Source organism: Odontesthes bonariensis, chromosome 9 (assembly GCF_027942865.1).
Source record: "Odontesthes bonariensis isolate fOdoBon6 chromosome 9, fOdoBon6.hap1, whole genome shotgun sequence".
Lineage (NCBI taxonomy): Eukaryota > Metazoa > Chordata > Actinopteri > Atheriniformes > Atherinopsidae > Odontesthes > Odontesthes bonariensis.
Window position 1 is genome coordinate 2,417,877 of NC_134514.1, and position 23,520 is coordinate 2,441,396.

Here is a 23,520-nt window from a genome sequence, read left to right on the forward strand (position 1 = left end):
TACAGCTAAAAGTGATCCATCTGATCGAACGTCCAGTTAAAAGGGATCCATCTGATCTATTATCCAGTTAAAAGTGATCCATCTGATCCAACGTACAGCTAAAAGTGATCCATTTGATCTAACGTACAGTTAAAAGTGATCGATTTGATCTAACGTACAGCTAAAAGTGATCGATTTGATCTAACGTACAGTTAAAAGTGATCCATCTTATCTAACGTCCAGTTAAAAGGGATCCATCTGATCTAACGTATAGTTAAAAGTGATCCATTTGATCTAACGTACAGTTAAAAGTGATCCATCTGATCTTACATACAGTTAAAAGTGATACATCTGATCTAACGTACAGTTAAAAGTGATCCATTTGATCTAACGTACAGCTAAAAGTGATCCATTTGATCTAACGTACAGTTAAAAGTGATCCATTTGATCTAACGTACAGCTAAAAGTGATACATCTGATCTAACGTACAGTTAAAAGTGATCCATTTGATCTAACGTACAGCTAAAAGTGATCGATTTGATCTAACGTACAGTTAAAAGTGATCCATTTGATCTAACGTACAGTTAAAAGTGATCCATTTGATCTAATATGTGTGAATATCAGTTAAAAGTGATCGATTTGATCTAACGTACAGTTAAAAGTGATCGATTTGATCTAACGTACAGCTAAAAGTGATCGATTTGATCTAACGTACAGTTAAAAGTGATCGATTTGATCTAACGTACAGTTAAAAGTGATAGATCTGATCTTACATACAGTTAAAAGTGATACATCTGATCGAACGTACAGTTAAAAGTGATCGATTTGATCTAACGTACAGCTAAAAGTGATCGATTTGATCTAACGTACAGTTAAAAGTGATCCATTTGATCTAACGTACAGTTAAAAGTGATCCATTTGATCTAACGTACAGTTAAAAGTGATCCATTTGATCTAATGTACAGTTAAAAGTGATCCATCTGATCTAACGTCCAGTTAAAAGTGATCCATCTGATCTAACGTACAGTTAAAAGTGATCCATTTGATCTAACGTACAGCTAAAAGTGATCAATTTGATCTAACGTACAGTTGAAAGTGATCCATCTGATCTAGCGTGCAGTTAAAAGTGATCGATTTGATCTAACGTACAGTTAAAAGTGATCCATTTGATCTAATATGTGTGAATATCAGCTAAAAGTGATCCATTTGATCTAACGTCCAGTTAAAAGTGATCCATTTGATCTAACGTACAGCTAAAATTGATCCATTTGATCTAACGTACAATTAAAAGTGATCCATTTGATCTAATATGTGTGAATATCAGTTAAAAGTGATCAATTTGATCTAACGTACAGTTAAAAGTGATCGATTTGATCTAACGTACAGCTAAAAGTGATCGATTTGATCTAACGTACAGTTAAAAGTGATCCATTTGATCTAATATGTGTGAATATCAGTTAAAAGTGATCAATTTGATCTAACGTACAGTTAAAAGTGATCCATTTGATCTAACGTACAGCTAACAGTGATCCATTTGATCGAACGTCCAGTTAAATGGGATCCATCTGATCGAACATACAGTTAAAAGTGATCCATTTGATCGAACGTCCAGTTAAAAGTGATCCATCTGATCTAACGTACTGTTAAAAGTGATCAATTTGATCTAACGTACAGCTAAAAGTGATCCATTTGATCTAATATGTGTGAATATCAGTTAAAAGTGATCAATTTGATCGAACGTACAGTTAAAAGTGATCCATTTGAACTAATGTACAGTTAAAAGGGATCCATCTGATCGAACGTACAGTTAAAAGTGATCCATCTGATCTAATGTTCAGTTAAAAGTGATCCATCTGATCTAACGTACAGTTAAAAGTGATCCATCTGATCGAACGTACAGTTAAAAGTGATCCATCTGATCTAATGTTCAGTTAAAAGTGATCGATTTGAACTAACGTACAGTTAAAAGTGATACATCTGATCTAACGTACAGTTAAAAGTGATCCATTTGATCTAACGTACAGTTAAAAGTGATCCATCTGATCTTACATACAGTTAAAAGTGATCCATTTGATCTAACGTACAGCTAAAAGTGATCAATTTGATCTAACGTACAGTTGAAAGTGATCCATCTGATCTAACGTGCAGTTAAAAGTGATCGATTTGATCTAACATACATTTAAAAGTGATCAATTTGATCTAATATGTGTGAATATCAGCTAAAAGTGATCCATTTGATCTAACGTCTAGTTAAAAGTGATCCATTTGATCTAACGTACAGTTAAAAGTGATCCATTTGATCTAACGTACAGCTAAAAGTGATCCATCTGATCGAACGTCCAGTTAAAAGGGATCCATCTGATCTATTATCCAGTTAAAAGTGATCCATCTGATCCAACGTAGAGCTAAAGGTGATCCATTTGATCTATTATCCAGTTAAAAGTGATCCATCTGATCCAACGTACAGCTAAAAGTGATCCATTTGATCGAATGTCCAGTTAAAAGTGATCCATCTTATCTAACGTCCAGTTAAAAGGGATCCATCTGATCTAACGTATAGTTAAAAGTGATCCATTTGATCTAACGTACAGTTAAAAGTGATCCATCTGATCTTACATACAGTTAAAAGTGATACATCTGATCTAACGTACAGTTAAAAGTGATCCATTTGATCTAACGTACAGCTAAAAGTGATCCATTTGATCTAACGTACAGTTAAAAGTGATCCATTTGATCTAACGTACAGCTAAAAGTGATACATCTGATCTAACGTACAGTTAAAAGTGATCCATTTGATCTAACGTACAGCTAAAAGTGATCCATTTGATCGAACGTCCAGTTAAAAGGGATCCATCTGATCGAACATACAGTTAAAAGTGATCCATTTGATCGAACGTCCAGTTAAAAGTGATCCATCTGATCTAACGTACAGTTAAAAGTGATCCATCTGATCTAACGTACAGTTAAAAGTGATCCATCTGATCTAATGTTCAGTTAAAAGTGATCCATCTGATCAAACGTCCAGTTAAAAGTGATCCATCTGATCTAACGTACAGCTAAAAGTGATCCATCTGATCGAACGTCCAGTTAAAAGGGATCCATCTGATCTATTATCCAGTTAAAAGTGATCCATCTGATCCAACGTACAGCTAAAAGTGATCCATTTGATCTATTATCCAGTTAAAAGTGATCCATCTGATCCAACGTACAGCTAAAAGTGATCCATTTGATCGAATGTCCAGTTAAAAGTGATCCATCTTATCTAACGTCCAGTTAAAAGGGATCCATCTGATCTAACGTATAGTTAAAAGTGATCCATTTGATCTAACGTACAGTTAAAAGTGATCCATCTGATCTTACATACAGTTAAAAGTGATACATCTGATCTAACGTACAGTTAAAAGTGATCCATTTGATCTAACGTACAGCTAAAAGTGATCCATTTGATCTAACGTACAGTTAAAAGTGATCCATTTGATCTAACGTACAGCTAAAAGTGATACATCTGATCTAACGTACAGTTAAAAGTGATCCATTTGATCTAACGTACAGCTAAAAGTGATCGATTTGATCTAACGTACAGTTAAAAGTGATCCATTTGATCTAATATGTGTGAATATCAGTTAAAAGTGATCGATTTGATCTAACGTACAGTTAAAAGTGATCGATTTGATCTAACGTACAGTTAAAAGTGATCGATTTGATCTAACGTACAGTTAAAAGTGATCGATTTGATCTAACGTACAGTTAAAAGTGATAGATCTGATCTTACATACAGTTAAAAGTGATACATCTGATCGAACGTACAGTTAAAAGTGATCGATCTGATCTAACGTACAGTTAAAAGTGATCGATTTGATCTAACGTACAGTTAAAAGTGATCGATTTGATCTAACGTACAATTAAAAGTGATCCATTTGATCTAACGTACAGTTAAAAGTGATCCATTTGATCTAATGTACAGTTAAAAGTGATCCATCTGATCTAACGTCCAGTTAAAAGTGATCCATCTGATCTAACGTACAGTTAAAAGTGATCCATTTGATCTAATGTACAGTTAAAAGTGATCCATTTGATCTAATATACAGTTAAAAGTGATCCATTTGATCGAACGTCCAGTTAAAAGTGATCCATCTGATCTAATGTTCAGTTAAAAGTGATCCATCTGATCAAACGTCCAGTTAAAAGTGATCCATCTGATCTAACGTACAGCTAAAAGTGATCCATCTGATCGAACGTCCAGTTAAAAGGGATCCATCTGATCTATTATCCAGTTAAAAGTGATCCATCTGATCCAACGTACAGCTAATTGTGATCCATTTGATCTATTATCCAGTTAAAAGTGATCCATCCGATCCAACGTACAGCTAAAAGTGATCCATTTGATCGAATGTCCAGTTAAAAGTGATCCATCTTATCTAACGTCCAGTTAAAAGGGATCCATCTGATCTAACGTACAGTTAAAAGTGATCCATCTGATCCAACGTACAGCTAAAAGTGATCCATTTGATCGAATGTCCAGTTAAAAGTGATCCATCTGATCGAACGTCCAGTTAAAAGTGATCCATCTGATCTAACGTACAGTTAAAAGTGATCCATTTGATCTAACGTACAGTTAAAAGTGATCCATTTGAACTAACGTACAGCTAAAAGTGATCCATCTGATCTAACGTACAGCTAAAAGTGATCCATCTGATCTAACGTACAGTTAAAAGTGATCCATCTGATCTAACGTACAGTTAAAAGTGATCCATCTGATCTAACGTACAGTTAAAAGTGATCCATTTGATCTAACGTACAGTTAAAAGTGATCCATTTGATCTAATGTACAGTTAAAAGTGATCCATCTGATCTAACGTACAGTTAAAAGTGATCCATCTGATCTAACATACAGTTAAAAGTGATCCATTTGATCTAACGTACAGTTAAAAGTGATCCATTTGATCTAATGTACAGTTAAAAGTGATCCATTTGATCTAACATCCAGTTAAAAGTGATCCATTTGAACTAACGTACAGCTAAAAGTGATCCATTTGATCTAACCTGTGATCTCTCTCAGTGCACTTCAGGGTGGTCACTCTGGACACCAAGCTGAGACCTGCCAGGCAGATGGTGAGTTTTTGAGCTGAAGACAAAGTGACAGAAATTATTGGTTTAATGTCTGATGAGGATTTTTGCATTTTAATTCAGTCTGTAAATGTTTCGGTTGAAATTACGACTGTGACATAGAACATGAAGGTTGGACCCTGATAACCAGTTTGTTAGGGTCCAAATTCAATCAGCTTTTACAGAAGGATCAATAGCACAACCAGGGCCTCTTTACCTGTTTATTTGTCTTTAGTTTCTCCTTTAGATGCTGTAATAATGTCTACTAATATAATATTATTATAAACCATAAAATTACAAAAAACAAGAGATTCTGGCCTGAGTTTCTGATTGTTTAAGAAGCAGTTTTTTAGGTCACAGTCTGGTTGCTGAACACCAATTCAGTAATCAAAGCATAGACTACTAAACTTTTCTGATTTATTAAGCAAAGAAAGATGGAAATGAAAGGCATTTTACATTTTCACTTTCTTTTTTCCCCACAGTATGACGACATCGAATTTGCGGTAAGAAAACACAGCAACACAACCAGTCTTTTGTTAGTTAACAACACAGAGTGAGCTCCTTAAAAGCTGTAAACGTCTCGATCCTTGGATCGTTTGGATCTCAGTGAGCGATAGATACTTATCTACTTATCATTTATCTATTTTCAGGGGTACACATAAGATTTTTGGTCTTGTTCTCAGGAGAGAACCTATAGAGTTGTTGCTTCATGCTCACATTTTAGATACATTTTTTAATTTAGTTTGTCTTTCCATTTGAGTGGACACTGGGTCTCTGGTCCTGACTACCTCTCTGCATGCTTATCAAAAGCTGCCGGACTAAAGTTTTTGGTACCTGTATAAAAGGTGCCATTGTTGGAGCATGCTTCTTTGACATTTCGACGACGTTCTAAAAGACTCAGTGGGGTCACATGGCCCTGAAAGGATCAGATTATTGGCTAAATTACAATCAGAATGAGCTGAGTAAGGGTAATTCTCCTTGGATATCTGGCGGTGAATGAATGGGATCAGAGGCACAAAGCGTGTCATACCCCGGTATGATAGGTGGCGCTGTACCCATTCCAGCTGTTGCTAACAGAGCCACTTCCTGTTGACCTCTTCACCACCAACAACAGCAACAAACTCAGGCATTGGAGAAAGATGGAGAACGCAGAGCCAGATGAAGCTACGTCCCTCTACATTTGGTCTGTGATGAGCTGCTTGTTGCACAAACTCGATGCCCAACGGAGCATTCTCCATCGCGTTGTTTGTTTCTTTCTGACGGCGACAACAACAGGAATATCGTCTCCTTTGACTTCCGGGTCACGACCCCGGGAAAACATCTGGAGCATGCGCAGAACGCAAAGTCTGATTCACCACGTGCTTCAGCGTCTACAAGCAGGTTTAGAGTGACTTTCAACCCAGTTATCTCGGGGTCTGAATCCCATCCGATCCAATTCTTAGTCAGATTAAGGTGTCTACATGCACTTAATAACTCAGTCTGTGTTGAAACCGCATACTTCTCCTACTTCTTCTACAACTCATTCTAACTTTCTGAGTTAGTATGCGAGTTTGAGTAAGCGAGAAGTTCCCGGATGCATACTAGATTCTCCTAAATGTTGGGTATGCATCATGAGGATGCAATGTAACGTGACGTCGCCGATCGTCACTTCCTGTCAAAACGGCAGTTTCAAGCTAGCTACAACGAGGGTAGGTTCACTTCCTGTTTTCAAAACAAAAGCACCAATTGTATGGTAATGGCTTTCCCTATGATAAAAGGCAACGGGTATTTTATTTTGGTGAAAATAACCGGAAGTGCGTTGCTCACTGCGGCTAGCTTTAGTAGCGCCGAATTCGTGGGAACAAAGTTGTAAACAGCCGGTATTTTGTCAGGTTTTCAACACGTTGGGGATCTAAACGACTACTTTCTCACCTGAAAATGTTTCAAATGTTGCTAAAGTTTACAGAGTTTAGAGCTTAAGAGAAATTAGCTTCAGGCCGGCTGATTTCGGCTCGGGCAGGAGCGAAATGCATTGTGGGTAAACGCTCTGCATACTGTCTGTTTATTTTTATTTATTTATTAGTTTATTTGACAGGGACAATACAATCGGACATAGCTACAAATCCAAGCTTGTAGCTGATGTGATGCATATAGAGTTTAGCAATAAGTGCTAATTTGCAACTCCCGTCCCTGGTTAGGCTTTTCTATGCTGACACAAAATTAAAATAGACATTAAAATAAACCTAAAATAGAAACCTAAAATAGACATTAATTTACATAAGAACCTTAATCTATAAATACAACAGTGCAGTTCAAACTTTCATCTCATTCATTTACTCTCTGATCGATGAGTATGTAGTATGCAGTATGCAGTATGTAGTATGCGGTTTCGAACAGTTTTATTATAATTTAGCCAATAATCCGATCATTTCAGTACCATGTGACCCCACTGAGTGTCTCATAGGCTGATCCTGCACTGCAGATCTCACATCTTTCATCAATGTGACACTGTTTATTCGTTGCCCAGTTTTATTGCCGTTGAAGGATTTAAGGCAGGGGTGTCAAACTCATTTTGGTTCAGGGGCCGCATACAACCCATGTGATCTCAAGTGGGCTGCACTAGTAACATCATCACAAAAAAAACTTAATGCATGCTGCAAAGATTTGTTACACAATGTATTCAGTACCACTTAATTTAAACAAGAGTTTTCATTGTTCTGAACTGTCTTTGGCTCACTATGTGTTTGTCGCCCACTAAAACATCAACAGGCAGATGAAAAAGAGAGGAGAATAGAATCATATGAACACTAATGGCCCATTTTTCCTTTTTAAACTTGTAACAACATGGAAATGTTTACTTATGGTACCAAAACACAATTCTTGTAATATCTTCTGAATAACTGTAGTAACATCTGAAAATACTCCAAACATGTCGTCTTATTCAAACGGGGCAGTAGGTGGGGTTTGGAGATAAATTGAGCCGTTTAAAAAAAACTGGATAAAAACTTTTGGCCTTCACCAGAGCATCAATATTAGGTTTCAAATCCTGTGTAGCAACACATTTCACGATGTCATTCAAGTGTGCGTTTGATAATCTTGACCTGTACTTTGTTTTCGCTTGTTCACAAACATAGGTAGTTCCAAACATGGACAAAACCTTTGCAGCCAAGGTTGTTCATCTTGGGTACCCTGGCAAGAGATATTGGTAAAACGTACCTAAGCCCACCGACGCAAATTTCTGCTTTAAATCGGAATCACATTGCAAGTCAATTAACTCAAGTTGAATGTCAGCGGGCATATCAGATGCACTTGACTGTAAATGGCGAGCGAAAAAAACGCAAATTCCTTCTCCAGCTCCCCGAAGACCTGAAATCTGCGCTCGAACTCCTGCAGCAGTTCTGTGATTTTATTTTTGTATTCAGCCAAATCAGGTTGGCTTTGCTGCGAGAAGTGGGAAATGAGAGACGTCACCTTTGGAGAGCTGCGTCTCCCACAGTGACAGCTTCAACTTGAAGGCGCATATGCTATCGCAAAACTGTGTGACGACGCTATGGCGACCCTGCAACGTTTTGTTAAGATTACTCAGGTGCTGTGTAATATCAACCATTAACACCAGATCCCTCACCCATTCCGGACATTTCAATTCTCCTACTGGCCTGCCCTTCTTCTCCATGAACTGCCCAATGTCCCCCCGTAATTCAAAGAAACGTTTGAGTACGGCACCTCGGCTTAACCACCGCACTTCAGTGTGGTATGGTAAACCAGCCGTAATATCATTATCACTGAGAAAACAGTCAAACTGACGGTGATTTAGACCTCGCGCTCGGATGAAATTCACATTTTTGACAACCACACTAATGACATGATCCATTTTTAGTGTTTTACAACACAGTGCTTCTTGGTGCAAAATACAATGAAATGTCCAAAAGTCACGCCCTCCGTTGGCTGCCTGCACCTTCTCCCTGAATTGTGTGGCAACACCTGCCTTTCTCCCGGCCATTGAAGGGGCGCCATCAGTGGCCAGACTGACAGCACGGGACCGGTCCACCCCGACTTTATCCAGTGCTGCAACGACAGAGCTGAATATCAGCTGCAGCATGCAGTATGCAGTTTTTCACCAGTTCACCATCCGAAAATGGTTTGGATGCTTGCACCAACTCGTTTGCAATAAGGTAGCTAGCTTTCACTGCTCCTTCACTGATGTCACGGCTGCGAGTAAATGCAGATGCTGTTTTTTCAGTCCTGCTAATAATTCGTTTGTCTTCTCTTTTCTTAACTCATTGGCTGCCAGCCATTTTCAGTTCAGAGCCACCCATACTGCCAAGTGTTTTTCAGTATTTTGACTGATTTTCCAAGACCCACAGAAAAGTGTGTCTTATGACTATGTACACACCGAAATTACCAAAAGAAAGAGTAGACTCTCTTCTTTGATAAGGAAAAAAAAGTTTGTTTCTACCATTTTCAGTCTTTTAGTAATAGACAGTAGAACATAGGTTGGTTTCACCAAAATCAGCTGTTTGACCCAAAAAATGGAGAAAACGAGCTCTTTTTTTTGTGTGTGCATAGTGGCACTGCTGCCACCTAGCGGGTAATTTTGCCAGTATATTCTCTGTTTAGTGTTTACAAGCCTAAGATTTAGTGACGAACTCCGCTAGATTGTCCCCCAGCCCGCTCCGTTAAAAAACGCAATTGACGTCTATAGACGTCTTTGGCACCGAAAGAGTTAATTGTCCCTGCAAATGATGAAACTTTTCCTTGTGTTGAGTCTCATAGTGGCGCCGAATGTTATATTCTTTGAGCACTGCAACCTGTTGATTACATACCAGGCACACTGGCTTTGCATTCACCTCTGCGAACAAATAATACCCTGTCCACTTCTCCTGGAAAGCTCGGCACTCTACATCAACCTTTCTTCTTTTAGATAGCAACATTTTGCTATGTCACCCCTCACAATTTCGATAGCAAGCAACTTTAACAGCGGCGATGCCCGTGGGAAAGCAGCATCTTTGCCAGGGCTGGGAGCGCTCGCAAAAACATGCTGTTTATTTCTTGATCTCTTGTCATGCCAGGTCTCGCTTTTGCTTTGCTGCCCTCAGTGGCGGAATTGAGCATTTCGGTTATTTTTTCTAAAAAGCATAGCTCGCCACAGGAATGGGCAAGAGATTTGATTTTTTTTCCTAGACACTCATAATTTTTTTCTCTCTACGTCCGGGCCGGATGAAACCCTCTCCGGCCCGCGGGCCATATGTTTGACACCCCTGATTTAAGGAAACATCTTCTGATTTATCTCACTGGACAGGATTCACAAAACAACCGGATCGGACAGTGGCTGAACCAAACCTCCCACAGCAGCATACTGCAGCTTTCTTACTCCTTGAACTCTGAGGCCCGACAGGGAACGTACCAAATCGCTGTGTCTGTGGGGGAAGTTAAATTCTATCATAATTTTAAAGTGGAGAAGTACGGTGAGTTGAGGCTGTATTTTCACACGAAGGTTCGGCCCATTTGTTTCCAAGTTTAAAAGGAAATATTTTCTGAGTTTTCTTTTTATTTTGTCTCCAGTTTTGCCTAAATTTGAAGTAAAAATAAAAGTAGCAGAAGAAGTGAGCGTTGCACAGGAGGAATTTGATGCTGAAGTATGTGGAAAGTAAGTAATGCAATCATTCAAAGCACTTTCAAATCTTCTATTTTTCTAGTTTTACTTTGAAAAATGAATGATTCTGAGATATTTCCCCCTTGTTCTTTGGTTTAATCAGGTACACATATGGACAGCCGGTGTCAGGAAGTGTCACAGTGAAGGTGTGCCGACCACAACAGCGTCATTATTTCACACTCGAAGAAATAACTGCTGCACCAAGCGCCTGCGACACAAAGACTAAACAGGTGGAGATTCTATATTTACAGCATCATCTTTCTACAATGTGCATTCAGAGGATGACTAATGTGTCCTTTCAGACCACGATCTGTTCCTATACTGTTCTAAAGTGTGTTAAACATATCAATCTGTAGCTATTTTAGAGATATTTTAATAATGCAGCAGTTTGATCCTGAAATGTTTGAAATAAGAAATGTACAAACACAGACAGTCTTATAAAAATGAGCCGAATAGGATAAAATACCATCAAAGAGAAATTAATTTCTTCCCTATAAGGTTAAGCTTAAATTTACATTGTTAATGTATTTATGGATTCTTCTTCTTAGAGATAAGTAAAGTGACTTTATTGACTTTAGATCAAAGTGACTCTGAGACTCTGAGACTCTAAGAACTCTAAGAACTCTGAGAACTCTGAGAACTCTGAGAACTCTGAGACTCTAAGAACTCTGAGGACTCTGAGACTCTAAGAACTCTGAGACTCTAAGAACTCTGAGGACTCTGAGACTCTGAGACTCTAAGAACTCTAAGAACTCTAAGAACTCTGAGAACTCTGAGAACTCTGAGACTCTAAGAACTCTGAGGACTCTGAGACTCTAAGAACTCTGAGGACTCTAAGAACTCTGAGAACTCTGAGAACTCTGAGACTCTAAGAACTCTGAGACTAAGAACTCTGAGAACTCTGAGAACTCTGAGACTCTAAGAACTCTGAGACTAAGAACTCTGAGACTCTAAGAACTCTGAGACTCTAAGAACTCTGAGAACTCTGAGAACTCTGAGACTCTAAGAACTCTGAGACTCTAAGAACTCTGAGAACTCTGAGAACTCTGAGACTCTAAGAACTCTGAGACTAAGAACTCTGAGACTCTAAGAACTCTGAGACTCTAAGAACTCTAAGAACTCTAAGAACTCTGAGAACTCTGAGAACTCTGAGAACTCTGAGAACTCTGAGACTCTAAGAACTCTGAGACTCTAAGAACTCTAAGAACTCTAAGAACTCTAAGAACTCTGAGAACTCTGAGAATCTAAGAACTCTGAGACTCTAAGAACTCTGAGGACTCTAAGAACTCTGAGAACTCTGAGAACTCTAAGAACTCTGAGGACTCTAAGAACTCTGAGAACTCTGAGAACTCTGAGACTCTAAGAACTCTAAGAACTCTGAGACTCTAAGAACTCTGAGACTCTAAGAACTCTGAGACTCTAAGAACTCTGAGAACTCTGAGACTCTAAGAACTCTGAGACTGTAAGAACTCTAAGAACTCTGAGGACTCTAAGAACTCTGAGACTAAGAACTCTGAGACTCTAAGAACTCTGATGAATCTAAGAACTCTGAGACTCTAAGAACTCTGAGGACTCTAAGAACTCTGAGGACTCTAAGAACTCTAAGAACTCTGAGTACTCTGAGAACTCTGAGACTCTAAGAACTCTGAGAACTCTGAGACTCTAAGAACTCTGAGACTCTAAGAACTCTGAGACTCTAAGAACTCTGAGAACTCGAAGAACTCTGAGACTCTAAGAACTCTGAGGACTCTAAGAACTCTGAGGACTCTAAGAACTCTGAGGACTCTAAGAACTCTGAGAACTCTGAGAACTCTAAGAACTCTGAGGACTCTAAGAACTCTGAGAACTCTAAGAACTCTAAGAACTCTGAGACTCTAAGAACTCTGAGACTCTAAGAACTCTGAGAACTCTGAGACTCTAAGAACTCTGAGAACTCTGAGACTCTAAGAACTCTAAGAACTCTGAGGACTCTAAGAACTCTGAGACTCTAAGAACTCTGAGGACTCTAAGAACTCTGAGAACTCTAAGAACTCTGAGAACTCTGAGACTCTAAGAACTCTAAGAACTCTAAGAACTCTGAAACTCTAAGAACTCTGAGAACTCGAAGAACTCTGAGAACTCTGAGACTCTAAGAACTCTAAGAACTCTGAGACTCTAAGAACTCTGAGAACTCTGAGAACTCTGAGAAGTCTGAGAACTCTGAGACTCTAAGAACTCTAAGAACCCTGAGAACTCTGAGACTAAGAACTCTAAGAACTTTGAGACTCTAAGAACTCTGGGAACTCTGAGACTCTAAGAACTCTGAGACTCTAAGAACTCTGAGAACTCGAAGAACTCTAAGAACTCTGAGAACTCTGAGAACTCTGAGAACTCTAAGAACTCTGAGAACTCTAAGAACTCTAAGAACTCTGGGAACTCTGAGACTCTAAGAACTCTGAGACTCTAAGAACTCTGAGAACTCGAAGAACTCTAAGAACTCTGAGAACTCTGAGAACTCTGAGAACTCTAAGAACTCTGAGAACTCTAAGAACTCTAAGAACTCTGAGAACTCTAAGAACTCTGAGAACTCGAAGAACTCTAAGAACTCTGAGAACTCTAAGAACTCTAAGAACTCTGAGAACTCTGAGAACTCGAAGAACTCTAAGAACTCTAAGAACTCTGAGAACTCGAAGAACTCTAAGAACTCTGAGAACTCGAAGAACTCTAAGAACTCTCAGACTGAGACTGAGAACTCTAAGAACTCTGAGAACTCTAAGAACTCTGAGAACTCTGAGAACTCTGAGACTCTAAGAACTCTGAGGACTCTAAGAACTCTAAGAACTCTGAGAACTCTGAGACTCTAAGAACTCTGAGAACTCTGAGACTCTAAGAACTCTGAGAACTCTAAGAACTCTAAGACTCTAAGAACTCTGAGAACTCTGAGACTCTAAGAACTCTGAGGACTCTAAGAACTCTGAAAACTCTAAGAACTCTGAGACTCTAAGAACTCTGAGAACTCTGAGGACTCTAAGAACTCTGAGAACTCTAAGAACTCTGAGACCCTAAGAACTCTAAGAAATCTGAGACTGAGACTCTGAGAACTCTAAGAACTCTGAGAACTCTAAGAACTCTAAGAACTCTGAGACTCTAAGAACTCTGAGGACTCTAAGAACTCTGAGACTGAGACTCTGAGAACTCTAAGAACTCTGAGAACTCTGAGACTCTAAGAACTCTAAGAACTCTGAGACTCTAAGAACTCTGAGAACTCTGAGACTCTAAGAACTCTAAGAACTCTGAGACTCTAAGAACTCTGAGAACTCTGAGACTCTAAGAACTCTGAGAACTCTAAGAACTCTGAGACTCTAAGAACTCTGAGGACTCTAAGAACTCTGAGAACTCTGAGAACTCTGAGACTCTAAGAACTCTGAGAACTCTGAGACTGAGACTCTGAGAACTCTAAGAACTCTAAGAACTCTGAGAACTCTAAGAACTCTGAGACCCTAAGAACTCTAAGAACTCTGAGAACTCTGAGACTCTAAGAACTCTAAGATCTCTGAGACTGAGACTCTGAGAACTCTAAGAACTCTGAGAACTCTAAGAACTCTAAGAACTCTAAGAACTCTAAGAACTCTGAGACTTTAAGAACTCTGAGAACTCTGAGAACTCTGAGAACTCTGAGACTCTAAGAACTCTGAGAACTCTGAGACTTTAAGAACTCTGAGAACTCTGAGAACTCTGAGACTCTAAGAACTCCGAGAACTCTGAGACTCTAAGAACTCTGAGAACTCTGAGACTCTAAGAACTATAAGAACTCTGAGGACTCTAAGAACTCTGAGACTCTAAGAACTCTGAGGACTCTGAGAACTCTGAGACTCTAAGAACTCTGAGGAATCTAAGAACTCTGAGACTCTAAGAACTCTGAGGACTCTAAGAACTCCAAGAACTCTGAGAACTCTGAGAACTCTGAGAACTCTGAGAACTCTGAGACTCTAAGAACTCTGAGAACTCTAAGAACTCTAAGAACTCTGAGAACTCTAAGAACTCTAAGAACTCTGAGACTTTAAGAACTCTGAGAACTCTGAGAACTCTGAGAACTCTGAGACTAAGAACTCTGAGAACTCTGAGACTTTAAGAACTCTGAGAACTCTGAGAACTCTGAGACTCTAAGAACTCCGAGAACTCTGAGACTAAGAACTCTGAGAACTCTGAGAACTCTGAGAACTCTAAGACCTCTAAGAACTCTGAGACTCTAAGAACTCTGAGAACTCTGAGAACTCTGAGAACTCTGAGAACTCTGAGACTCTAAGAACTCTAAGAACTTTGAGACTCTAAGAACTCTGAGAACTCTGAGACTCTAAGAACTCTAAGAACTCTGAGACTCTAAGAACTCTAAGAACTCTGAGACTCTAAGAACTCTGAGAACTCTGAGAACTCTGAGAACTCTGAGAACTCTGAGAACTCTAAGACCTCTAAGAACTCTGAGACTCTAAGAACTCTGAGAACTCTAAGAACTCTAAGAACTTTGAGACTCTAAGAACTCTAAGAACTCTGAGACTCTAAGAACTCTAAGAACTCTAAGAACTCTAAGAACTCTAAGAACTTTGAGACTCTAAGAACTCTAAGAACTCTGAGACTCTAAGAACTCTAAGAATTCTGAGAACTCTGAGACTCTAAGAACTCTAAGAACTCTGAGACTCTAAGAACTCTAAGAACTCTGAGACTCTAAGTACTCTGAGACTCTAAGAACTCTGAGACTAAGAACTCTGAGACTCTAAGAACTCTGAGAACTCTGAGAACTCTGAGAACTCTGAGACTCTAAGAACTCTAAGAACTCTGAGACTCTAAGAACTCTGAGAACTCTGAGACTCTAAGAACTCTGAGAACTCTGAGAACTCTGTGACTCTAAGAACTCTGAGACTAAGAACTCTAAGAACTCTGAGACTAAGAACTCTGAGACTCTAAGAACTCTAAGAACTTTGAGACTCTAAGAACTCTAAGAACTCTGGGAACTCTGAGACTCTAAGAACTCTAAGAACTCTGAGACTCTAAGAACTCTGAGAACTCTGAGAACTCTGAGAACTCTGTGACTCTAAGAACTCTGAGACTAAGAACTCTAAGAACTCTGAGAACTCTTAGACTCTAAGAACTCTAAGAACTCTGAGACTCTAAGAACTCTGAGAACTCTGAGAACTCTGTGACTCTAAGAACTCTGAGACTAAGAACTCTAAGAACTCTGAGACTAAGAACTCTGAGACTCTAAGAACTCTAAGAACTTTGAGACTCTAAGAACTCTAAGAACTCTGGGAACTCTGAGAACTCTGAGACTCTAAGAACTCTAAGAACTCTGAGACTCTAAGAACTCTGAGAACTCTGAGAACTCTGAGACTCTAAGAACTCTGAGAACTCTGAGACTCTAAGTACTCTGAGAACTCTGAGACTAAGAACTCTAAGAACTCTGAGACTCTAAGAACTCTAAGAACTCTGAGACTCTAAGAATTTTAAGAACTCTGAGACTCTGAGAATTTTAAGAACTCTGAGACTCTAAGAACTCTGAGAACTCTAAGAACTCTAAGAACTCTAAGAACTCTGAGAACTCTGAGACTCTAAGAACTCTGAGGACTCTAAGAACTCTGAGACTGAGACTCTGAGAACTCTAAGAACTCTAAGAACTCTGAGAACTCTGAGATTCTAAGAACTCTGACAACTCTTAGACTCTAAGAACTCTAAGAACTCTGAGACTCTAAGAACTCTAAGAACTTTGAGACTCTAAGAACTCTGGGAACTCTGAGACTCTAAGAACTCTAAGAACTCTGAAACTCTAAGAACTCTGAGAACTCGAAGAACTCTGAGAACTCTGAGACTCTAAGAACTCTAAGAACTCTGAGACTAAGAACTCTGAGAATTCTGAGAAGTCTGAGAACTCTGAGACTCTAAGAACTCTAAGAACCCTGAGAACTCTGAGACTAAGAACTCTAAGAACTTTGAGACTCGAAGAACTCTGGGAACTCTGAGACTCTAAGAACTCTGAAACTCTAAGAACTCTGAGAACTCGAAGAACTCTAAGAACTCTAAGAACTCTGAGAACTCTGAGAACTCTGAGAACTCTAAGAACTCTGAGAACTCGAAGAACTCTAAGAACTCTGAGAACTCTAAGAACTCTGAGAACTCGAAGAACTCTAAGAACTCTGAGAACTCTAAGAACTCTAAGAACTCTGAGAACTCGAAGAACTCTAAGAACTCTGAGAACTCGAAGAACTCTGAGAACTCTGATAACTCTGAGAACTCTAAGAACTCTGAGACTCTAAGAACTCTAAGAACTCTCAGACTGAGACTGAGAACTCTAAGAACTCTGAGAACTCTAAGAACTCTGAGAACTCTAAGAACTCTGAGAACTCTAAGAACTCTGAGAACTCTGAGAACTCTGAGACTCTAAGAACTCTGAGAACTCTTAGACTCTAAGAACTCTAAGAACTCTGAGACTCTAAGAACTCTGAGAACTCTGAGAACTCTGTGACTCTAAGAACTCTGAGACTAAGAACTCTAAGAACTCTGAGACTAAGAACTCTGAGACTCTAAGAACTCTAAGAACTTTGAGACTCTAAGAACTCTAAGAACTCTGGGAACTCTGAGAACTCTGAGACTCTAAGAACTCTAAGAACTCTGAGACTCTAAGAACTCTGAGAACTCTGAGAACTCTGAGACTCTAAGAACTCTGAGAACTCTGAGACTCTAAGTACTCTGAGAACTCTGAGACTAAGAACTCTAAGAACTCTGAGACTCTAAGAACTCTAAGAACTCTGAGACTCTAAGAATTTTAAGAACTCTGAGACTCTGAGAATTTTAAGAACTCTGAGACTCTAAGAACTCTGAGAACTCTAAGAACTCTAAGAACTCTAAGAACTCTGAGAACTCTGAGACTCTAAGAACTCTGAGGACTCTAAGAACTCTGAGACTGAGACTCTGAGAACTCTAAGAACTCTAAGAACTCTGAGAACTCTGAGATTCTAAGAACTCTGACAACTCTTAGACTCTAAGAACTCTAAGAACTCTGAGACTCTAAGAACTCTAAGAACTTTGAGACTCTAAGAACTCTGGGAACTCTGAGACTCTAAGAACTCTAAGAACTCTGAAACTCTAAGAACTCTGAGAACTCGAAGAACTCTGAGAACTCTGAGACTCTAAGAACTCTAAGAACTCTGAGACTAAGAACTCTGAGAATTCTGAGAAGTCTGAGAACTCTGAGACTCTAAGAACTCTAAGAACCCTGAGAACTCTGAGACTAAGAACTCTAAGAACTTTGAGACTCTAAGAACTCTGGGAACTCTGAGACTCTAAGAACTCTGAAACTCTAAGAACTCTGAGAACTCGAAGAACTCTAAGAACTCTAAGAACTCTGAGAACTCTGAGAACTCTGAGAACTCTAAGAACTCTGAGAACTCTAAGAACTCTAAGAACTCTGAGAACTCTAAGAACTCTGAGAACTCGAAGAACTCTAAGAACTCTGAGAACTCTAAGAACTCTAAGAACTCTGAGAACTCGAAGAACTCTAAGAACTCTGAGAACTCGAAGAACTCTGAGAACTCTGATAACTCTGAGAACTCTAAGAACTCTGAGACTCTAAGAACTCTAAGAACTCTCAGACTGAGACTGAGAACTCTAAGAACTCTGAGAACTCTAAGAACTCTGAGAACTCTAAGAACTCTGAGAACTCTAAGAACTCTGAGAACTCTGAGAACTCTGAGACTCTAAGAACTCTGAGGACTCTAAGAACTCTGAGAACTCTGAGACTCTAAGAACTCTGAGAACTCTGAGACTCTAAGAACTCTAAGAACTCTGAGACTAAGAACTCTGAGAACTCTGAGACTCTAAGAACTCTAAGAACTCTGAGAACTCTGAGACTCTAAGAACTCTGACAACTCTGAGACTCTAAGAACTCTAAGAACTCTGAGAACTCTGAGAACTCTGAGACTCTAAGAAATCTAAGAACTCTGAGACTAAGAACTCTGAGAACTCTGAGACTCTAAGAACTCTGAGAACTCTGAGAACTCTGAGACTAAGAACTCTAAGAACTCTGAGAACTCTGAGACTCTAAGAACTCTAAGAACTCTGAGACTAAGAACTCTAAGAACTTTGAGACTAAGAACTCTGAGAACTCTGAGAACTCTGAGACTCTAAGAACTCTAAGAACTCTGAGACTAAGAACTCTAAGAACTTTGAGACTAAGAACTCTGAGAACTCTAAGAACTCTGAGACTAAGAACTCTGAGACTCTAAGAACTCTAAGAACTCTGAGACTCTAAGAACTCTAAGAACTCTGAGACTAAGAACTCTGAGAACTCTGAGACTCTAAGAACTCTGAGAACTCTGAGAACTCTGAGACTCTAAGAACTCTAAGAACTCTGAGACTAAGAACTCTAAGAACTCTGAGACTGAGACTCTAAGAACTCTAAGAACTCTGAGACTCTAAGAACTCTAAGAACTCTGAGACTAAGAACTCTGAGACTCTAAGAACTCTAAGAACTCTGAGACTCTAAGAACTCTAAGAACTCTGAGACTCTAAGAACTCTAAGAACTCTGAGAACTCTAAGAACTCTATTAACTCTGAGACTAAGAACTCTGAGAACTCTGAGACTCTAAGAACTCTGAGACTGAGCAAATGATCATCGTTCTGGTAATTAAGATGCTTCAGTTTTCTGTAGGTTTGGACTCATCTTAGTCTGGAGAATTAAATTATCTCCAGTTTGTCAAAGCCTCGACAGCAGAGTGAACACACCGACTGTTTCATGCCACCTTTGCTTCATCCTCTCCAGGCAGATAAGAGCGGCTGCGCCACTTTTGCCTTCAAAATGTCGGCTTTCAACAAAACTTACAACAAGATTCTGAGCGACTCTCTGGACGTCAGCGCCTCCGTGGAAGAGGACGGCACAGGCGAGCTTCTTCATCTCACACTCAATCTGTAAAGAAGAAATACACTCAGGCTGCAGATGGCTGAAACATTTTTCTTTTTCAGGTGTTTCACACTCACAAGCGAAGAGAATTGACATCTCATACATTCAGGGAAAACTGTCTTTTGTTGACACCGACAAGCTTTACGAGAAAGGATCAACTGTTCAAGGAAAAGTAAGGGAACCTTTGTATACTAAACTGACAGTTCTACATGTTTCACCTGTTTTTTTATTTATTAATCCATGTACTGACTGTGTAACACCTGAAACTGCTGGTGGTCACTCCGCCTGGTCGTAGAGGAACTAATTACATGCAGGATCTCCTCATTTGTCTACATACAAGCGTTACTTTGGACAATAAGTCACAGGGTCACAAAGCGCTTTACAGTTACAACAAAAACACACAGTTAGGAAGTGGCTACATATAAGTATAAATTAAAAGGCAACTCAGTGACAATCATAGCAGCCTCCAAGAGAATTAAAGGGATAGTTCGCCTCTTTTGACATGAAGCTGTATGACATCCCATATCAGCAACATCATTTCTGAACATCTTCTTACCCCCTGCTGCGTCCTGTGAGCAGAGTTCCAGCCTCGTTTTGGTGTTGATGAAGGTAGTCCGGCTAGTTGGCTGGGGTTTAAAAAAATAAAGCATTTTGCGTCCCAAAACAATATGCGTTCAACAGAGTAATACATTTGCATCACAAAATCGTTCTCCAGGAAAAAGTCAGACCTTACAATCGCTTGGCCCTATTTTCTCTCCCTTCGTATCACTGCCTGCTGTGCAGACCGTGCAGCAAACACCATAACAGGTGCTTTCCTATGGTCCTTCCACTCCCGTTCCCCTTGCCGTCCCTATGGTCCTTCCACTCCCGTTCCCCTTGCCGTCCCTATGGTCCTTCCACTCCCGTTCCCCTTGCTGTTCCTATGGTCCTTCCACTCCCGTTCCCCTTGCCGTCCCTATGGTCCCCCACTCCCGTTCCCCTTGCCGTCCCTATGGTCCTTCCACTCCCGTTCCCCTTGCCGTCCCTATGGTCCTTCCACTCCCGTTCCCCTTGCCGTCCCTATGGTCCCCCACTCCCGTTCCCCTTGCCGTCCCTATGGTCCTTCCACTCCCGTTCCCCTTGGCGTTCCTATGGTCCTTCCGCTCCCGTTCCCCTTGCCGTCCCTATGGTCCTTCCACTCCCGTTCCCCTTGCTGTTCCTATGGTCCTTCCGCTCCCGTTCCCCTTGCCGTCCCTATGGTCCTTCCACTCCCGTTCCCCTTGGCGTTCCTATGGTCCTTCCGCTCCCGTTCCCCTTGCCGTCCCTATGGTCCTTCCACTCCCGTTCCCCTTGCCGTCCCTATGGTCCCCCACTCCCGTTCCCCTTGCCGTCCCTATGGTCCTTCCACTCCCGTTCCCCTTGGCGTTCCTATGGTCCTTCCACTCCCGTTCCCTTTGCCGTCCCTATGGTCCTTCCACTCCCGTTCCCCTTGCCGTCCCTATGGTCCTTCCACTCCCGTTCCCCTTGCCGTCCCTATGGTTCTTCCACTCCCGTTCCCCTTGCTGTTCCTATGGTCCTTCCACTCCCGTTCCCCTTGCCGTCCCACTCCCGTTCCCCTTGCCGTCTCTATGGTCCCCCACTCCCGTTCCCCTTGCCGTTCCTATGGTCCCCCACTCCCGTTCCCCTTGCCGTTCCTATGGTCCCCCACTCCCGTTCCCCTTGCCGTCTCTATGGTCCCCCACTCCCGTTCCCCTTGCCGTCCCTATGGTCCTTCCACTCCCGTTCCCCTTGGCGTTCCTATGGTCCTTCCGCTCCCGTTCCCCTTGCCGTCCCTATGGTCCTTCCACTCCCGTTCCCCTTGCCGTCCCTATGGTCCCCCACTCCCGTTCCCCTTGCCGTCCCTATGGTCCTTCCACTCCCGTTCCCCTTGGCGTTCCTATGGTCCTTCCACTCCCGTTCCCCTTGCCGTCCCTATGGTCCTTCCACTCCCGTTCCCCTTGCCGTCCCTATGGTCCTTCCACTCCCGTTCCCCTTGCCGTCCCTATGGTTCTTCCACTCCCGTTCCCCTTGCTGTTCCTATGGTCCTTCCACTCCCGTTCCCCTTGCCGTCCCACTCCCGTTCCCCTTGCCGTCTCTATGGTCCCCCACTCCCGTTCCCCTTGCCGTCCCTATGGTCCTTCCACTCCCGTTCCCCTTGCCGTCCCTATGGTCCTTCCACTCCCGTTCCCCTTGCCGTCCCTATGGTCCTTCCACTCCCGTTCCCCTTGCCGTCCCTATGGTCCTTCCACTCCCGTTCCCCTTGCCGTCCCTATGGTCCTTCCACTCCCGTTCCCCTTGCCGTCCCTATGGTTCTTCCACTCCCGTTCCCCTTGGCGTTCCTATGGTCCTTCCACTCCCGTTCCCCTTGGCGTCCCTATGGTCCTTCCGCTCCCGTTCCCCTTGGCGTCCCTATGGTCCTTCCGCTCCCGTTCCCCTTGCCGTCCCTATGGTCCTTCCACTCCCGTTCCCCTTGCTGTTTCAATGGTCCTTCCACTCCCGTTCCCCTTGCCGTCCCACTCCCGTTCCCCTTGCCGTCTCTATGGTCCCCCACTCCCGTTCCCCTTGCCGTTCCTATGGTCCCCCACTCCCGTTCCCCTTGCCGTTCCTATGGTCCCCCACTCCCGTTCCCCTTGCCGTCCCTATGGTCCTTCCACTCCCGTTCCCCTTGCCGTTCCTATGGTCCTTCCACTCCCGTTCCCCTTGCCATTCCTATGGTCCTTCCGCTCCCGTTCCCCTTGCCGTCCCTATGGTCCTTCCGCTCCCGTTCCCCTTGCCGTTCCTATAGTCCTTCCGCTCCCGTTCCCCTTGCCGTCCCTATGGTCCCTCCGCTCCCTCCGCTCCCGTTCCCCTTGCCGTCCCTATGGTCCTTCCACTCCCGTTCCCCTTGCCGTCCCTATGGTCCTTCCACTCCCATTCCCCTTGGCGTCCCTATGGTCCTTCCACTCCCGTTCCCCTTGGCGTCCCTATGGTCCTTCCGCTCCCGTTCCCCTTGCCGTCCCTATGGTCCTTCCACTCCCGTTCCCCTTGCTGTTCCTATGGTCCTTCCACTCCCGTTCCCCTTGCCGTCCCACTCCCATTCCCCTTGCCGTCTCTATGGTCCCCCACTCCCGTTCCCCTTGCCGTTCCTATGGTCCCCCACTCCCGTTCCCCTTGCCGTCCCTATGGTCCTTCCACTCCCGTTCCCCTTGCCGTTCCTATGGTCCTTCCACTCCCGTTCCCCTTGCCGTTCCTATGGTCCTTCCGCTCCCGTTCCCCTTGCCGTCCCTATGGTCCTTCCGCTCCCGTTCCCCTTGCCGTTCCTATAGTCCTTCCGCTCCCGTTCCCCTTGCCGTCCCTATGGTCCCTCCGCTCCCTCCGCTCCCGTTCCCCTTGCCGTCCCTATGGTCCTTCCGCTCCCGTTCCCATTGCCGTTCCTATGGTCCTTCCACTCCCATTCCCCTTGCCGTTCCCATGGTCCTTCCACTCCCGTTCCCCTTGCCGTTCCTATGGTCCTTCCGCTCCCGTTCCCCTTGCCGTCCCTATGGTCCTTCCGCTCCCGTTCCCCTTGCCGTTCCTATAGTCCTTCCGCTCCCGTTCCCCTTGCCGTCCCTATGGTCCCTCCGCTCCCTCCGCTCCCATTCCCCTTGCCGTCCCTATGGTCCTTCCGCTCCCGTTCCCATTGCCGTTCCCATGGTCCTTCCACTCCCGTTCCCCTTGCCGTTCCTATGGTCCTTCCGCTCCCGTTCCCCTTGCCGTTCCTATGGTCCTTCCACTCCCGTTCCCCTTGCCGTTCCCATGGTCCTTCCACTCCCGTTCCCCTTGCCGTCCCTATGGTCCTTCCACTCCCGTTCCCATTGCCGTTCCCATGGTCCTTCTGCTG

The 23,520-nt window shown here is 42.4% G+C and overlaps 1 protein-coding gene across 1 annotated transcript in view; it reads left to right on the forward strand.

Annotated features, from left to right (window-relative positions):
* Positions 1-23,520, forward strand: part of LOC142389000 (alpha-2-macroglobulin-like) — a 70,628-nt gene that overhangs the window by 12,715 nt on the left and 34,393 nt on the right. The window contains exons 4-10 of the mRNA XM_075474550.1: positions 5,039-5,091; positions 5,568-5,588; positions 10,364-10,529; positions 10,627-10,711; positions 10,821-10,947; positions 19,506-19,623; positions 19,706-19,815. Of these exons, the coding sequence (XP_075330665.1) occupies positions 5,039-5,091; positions 5,568-5,588; positions 10,364-10,529; positions 10,627-10,711; positions 10,821-10,947; positions 19,506-19,623; positions 19,706-19,815 (680 nt within the window). The remainder of the gene's footprint in view (positions 1-5,038; positions 5,092-5,567; positions 5,589-10,363; positions 10,530-10,626; positions 10,712-10,820; positions 10,948-19,505; positions 19,624-19,705; positions 19,816-23,520) is intronic.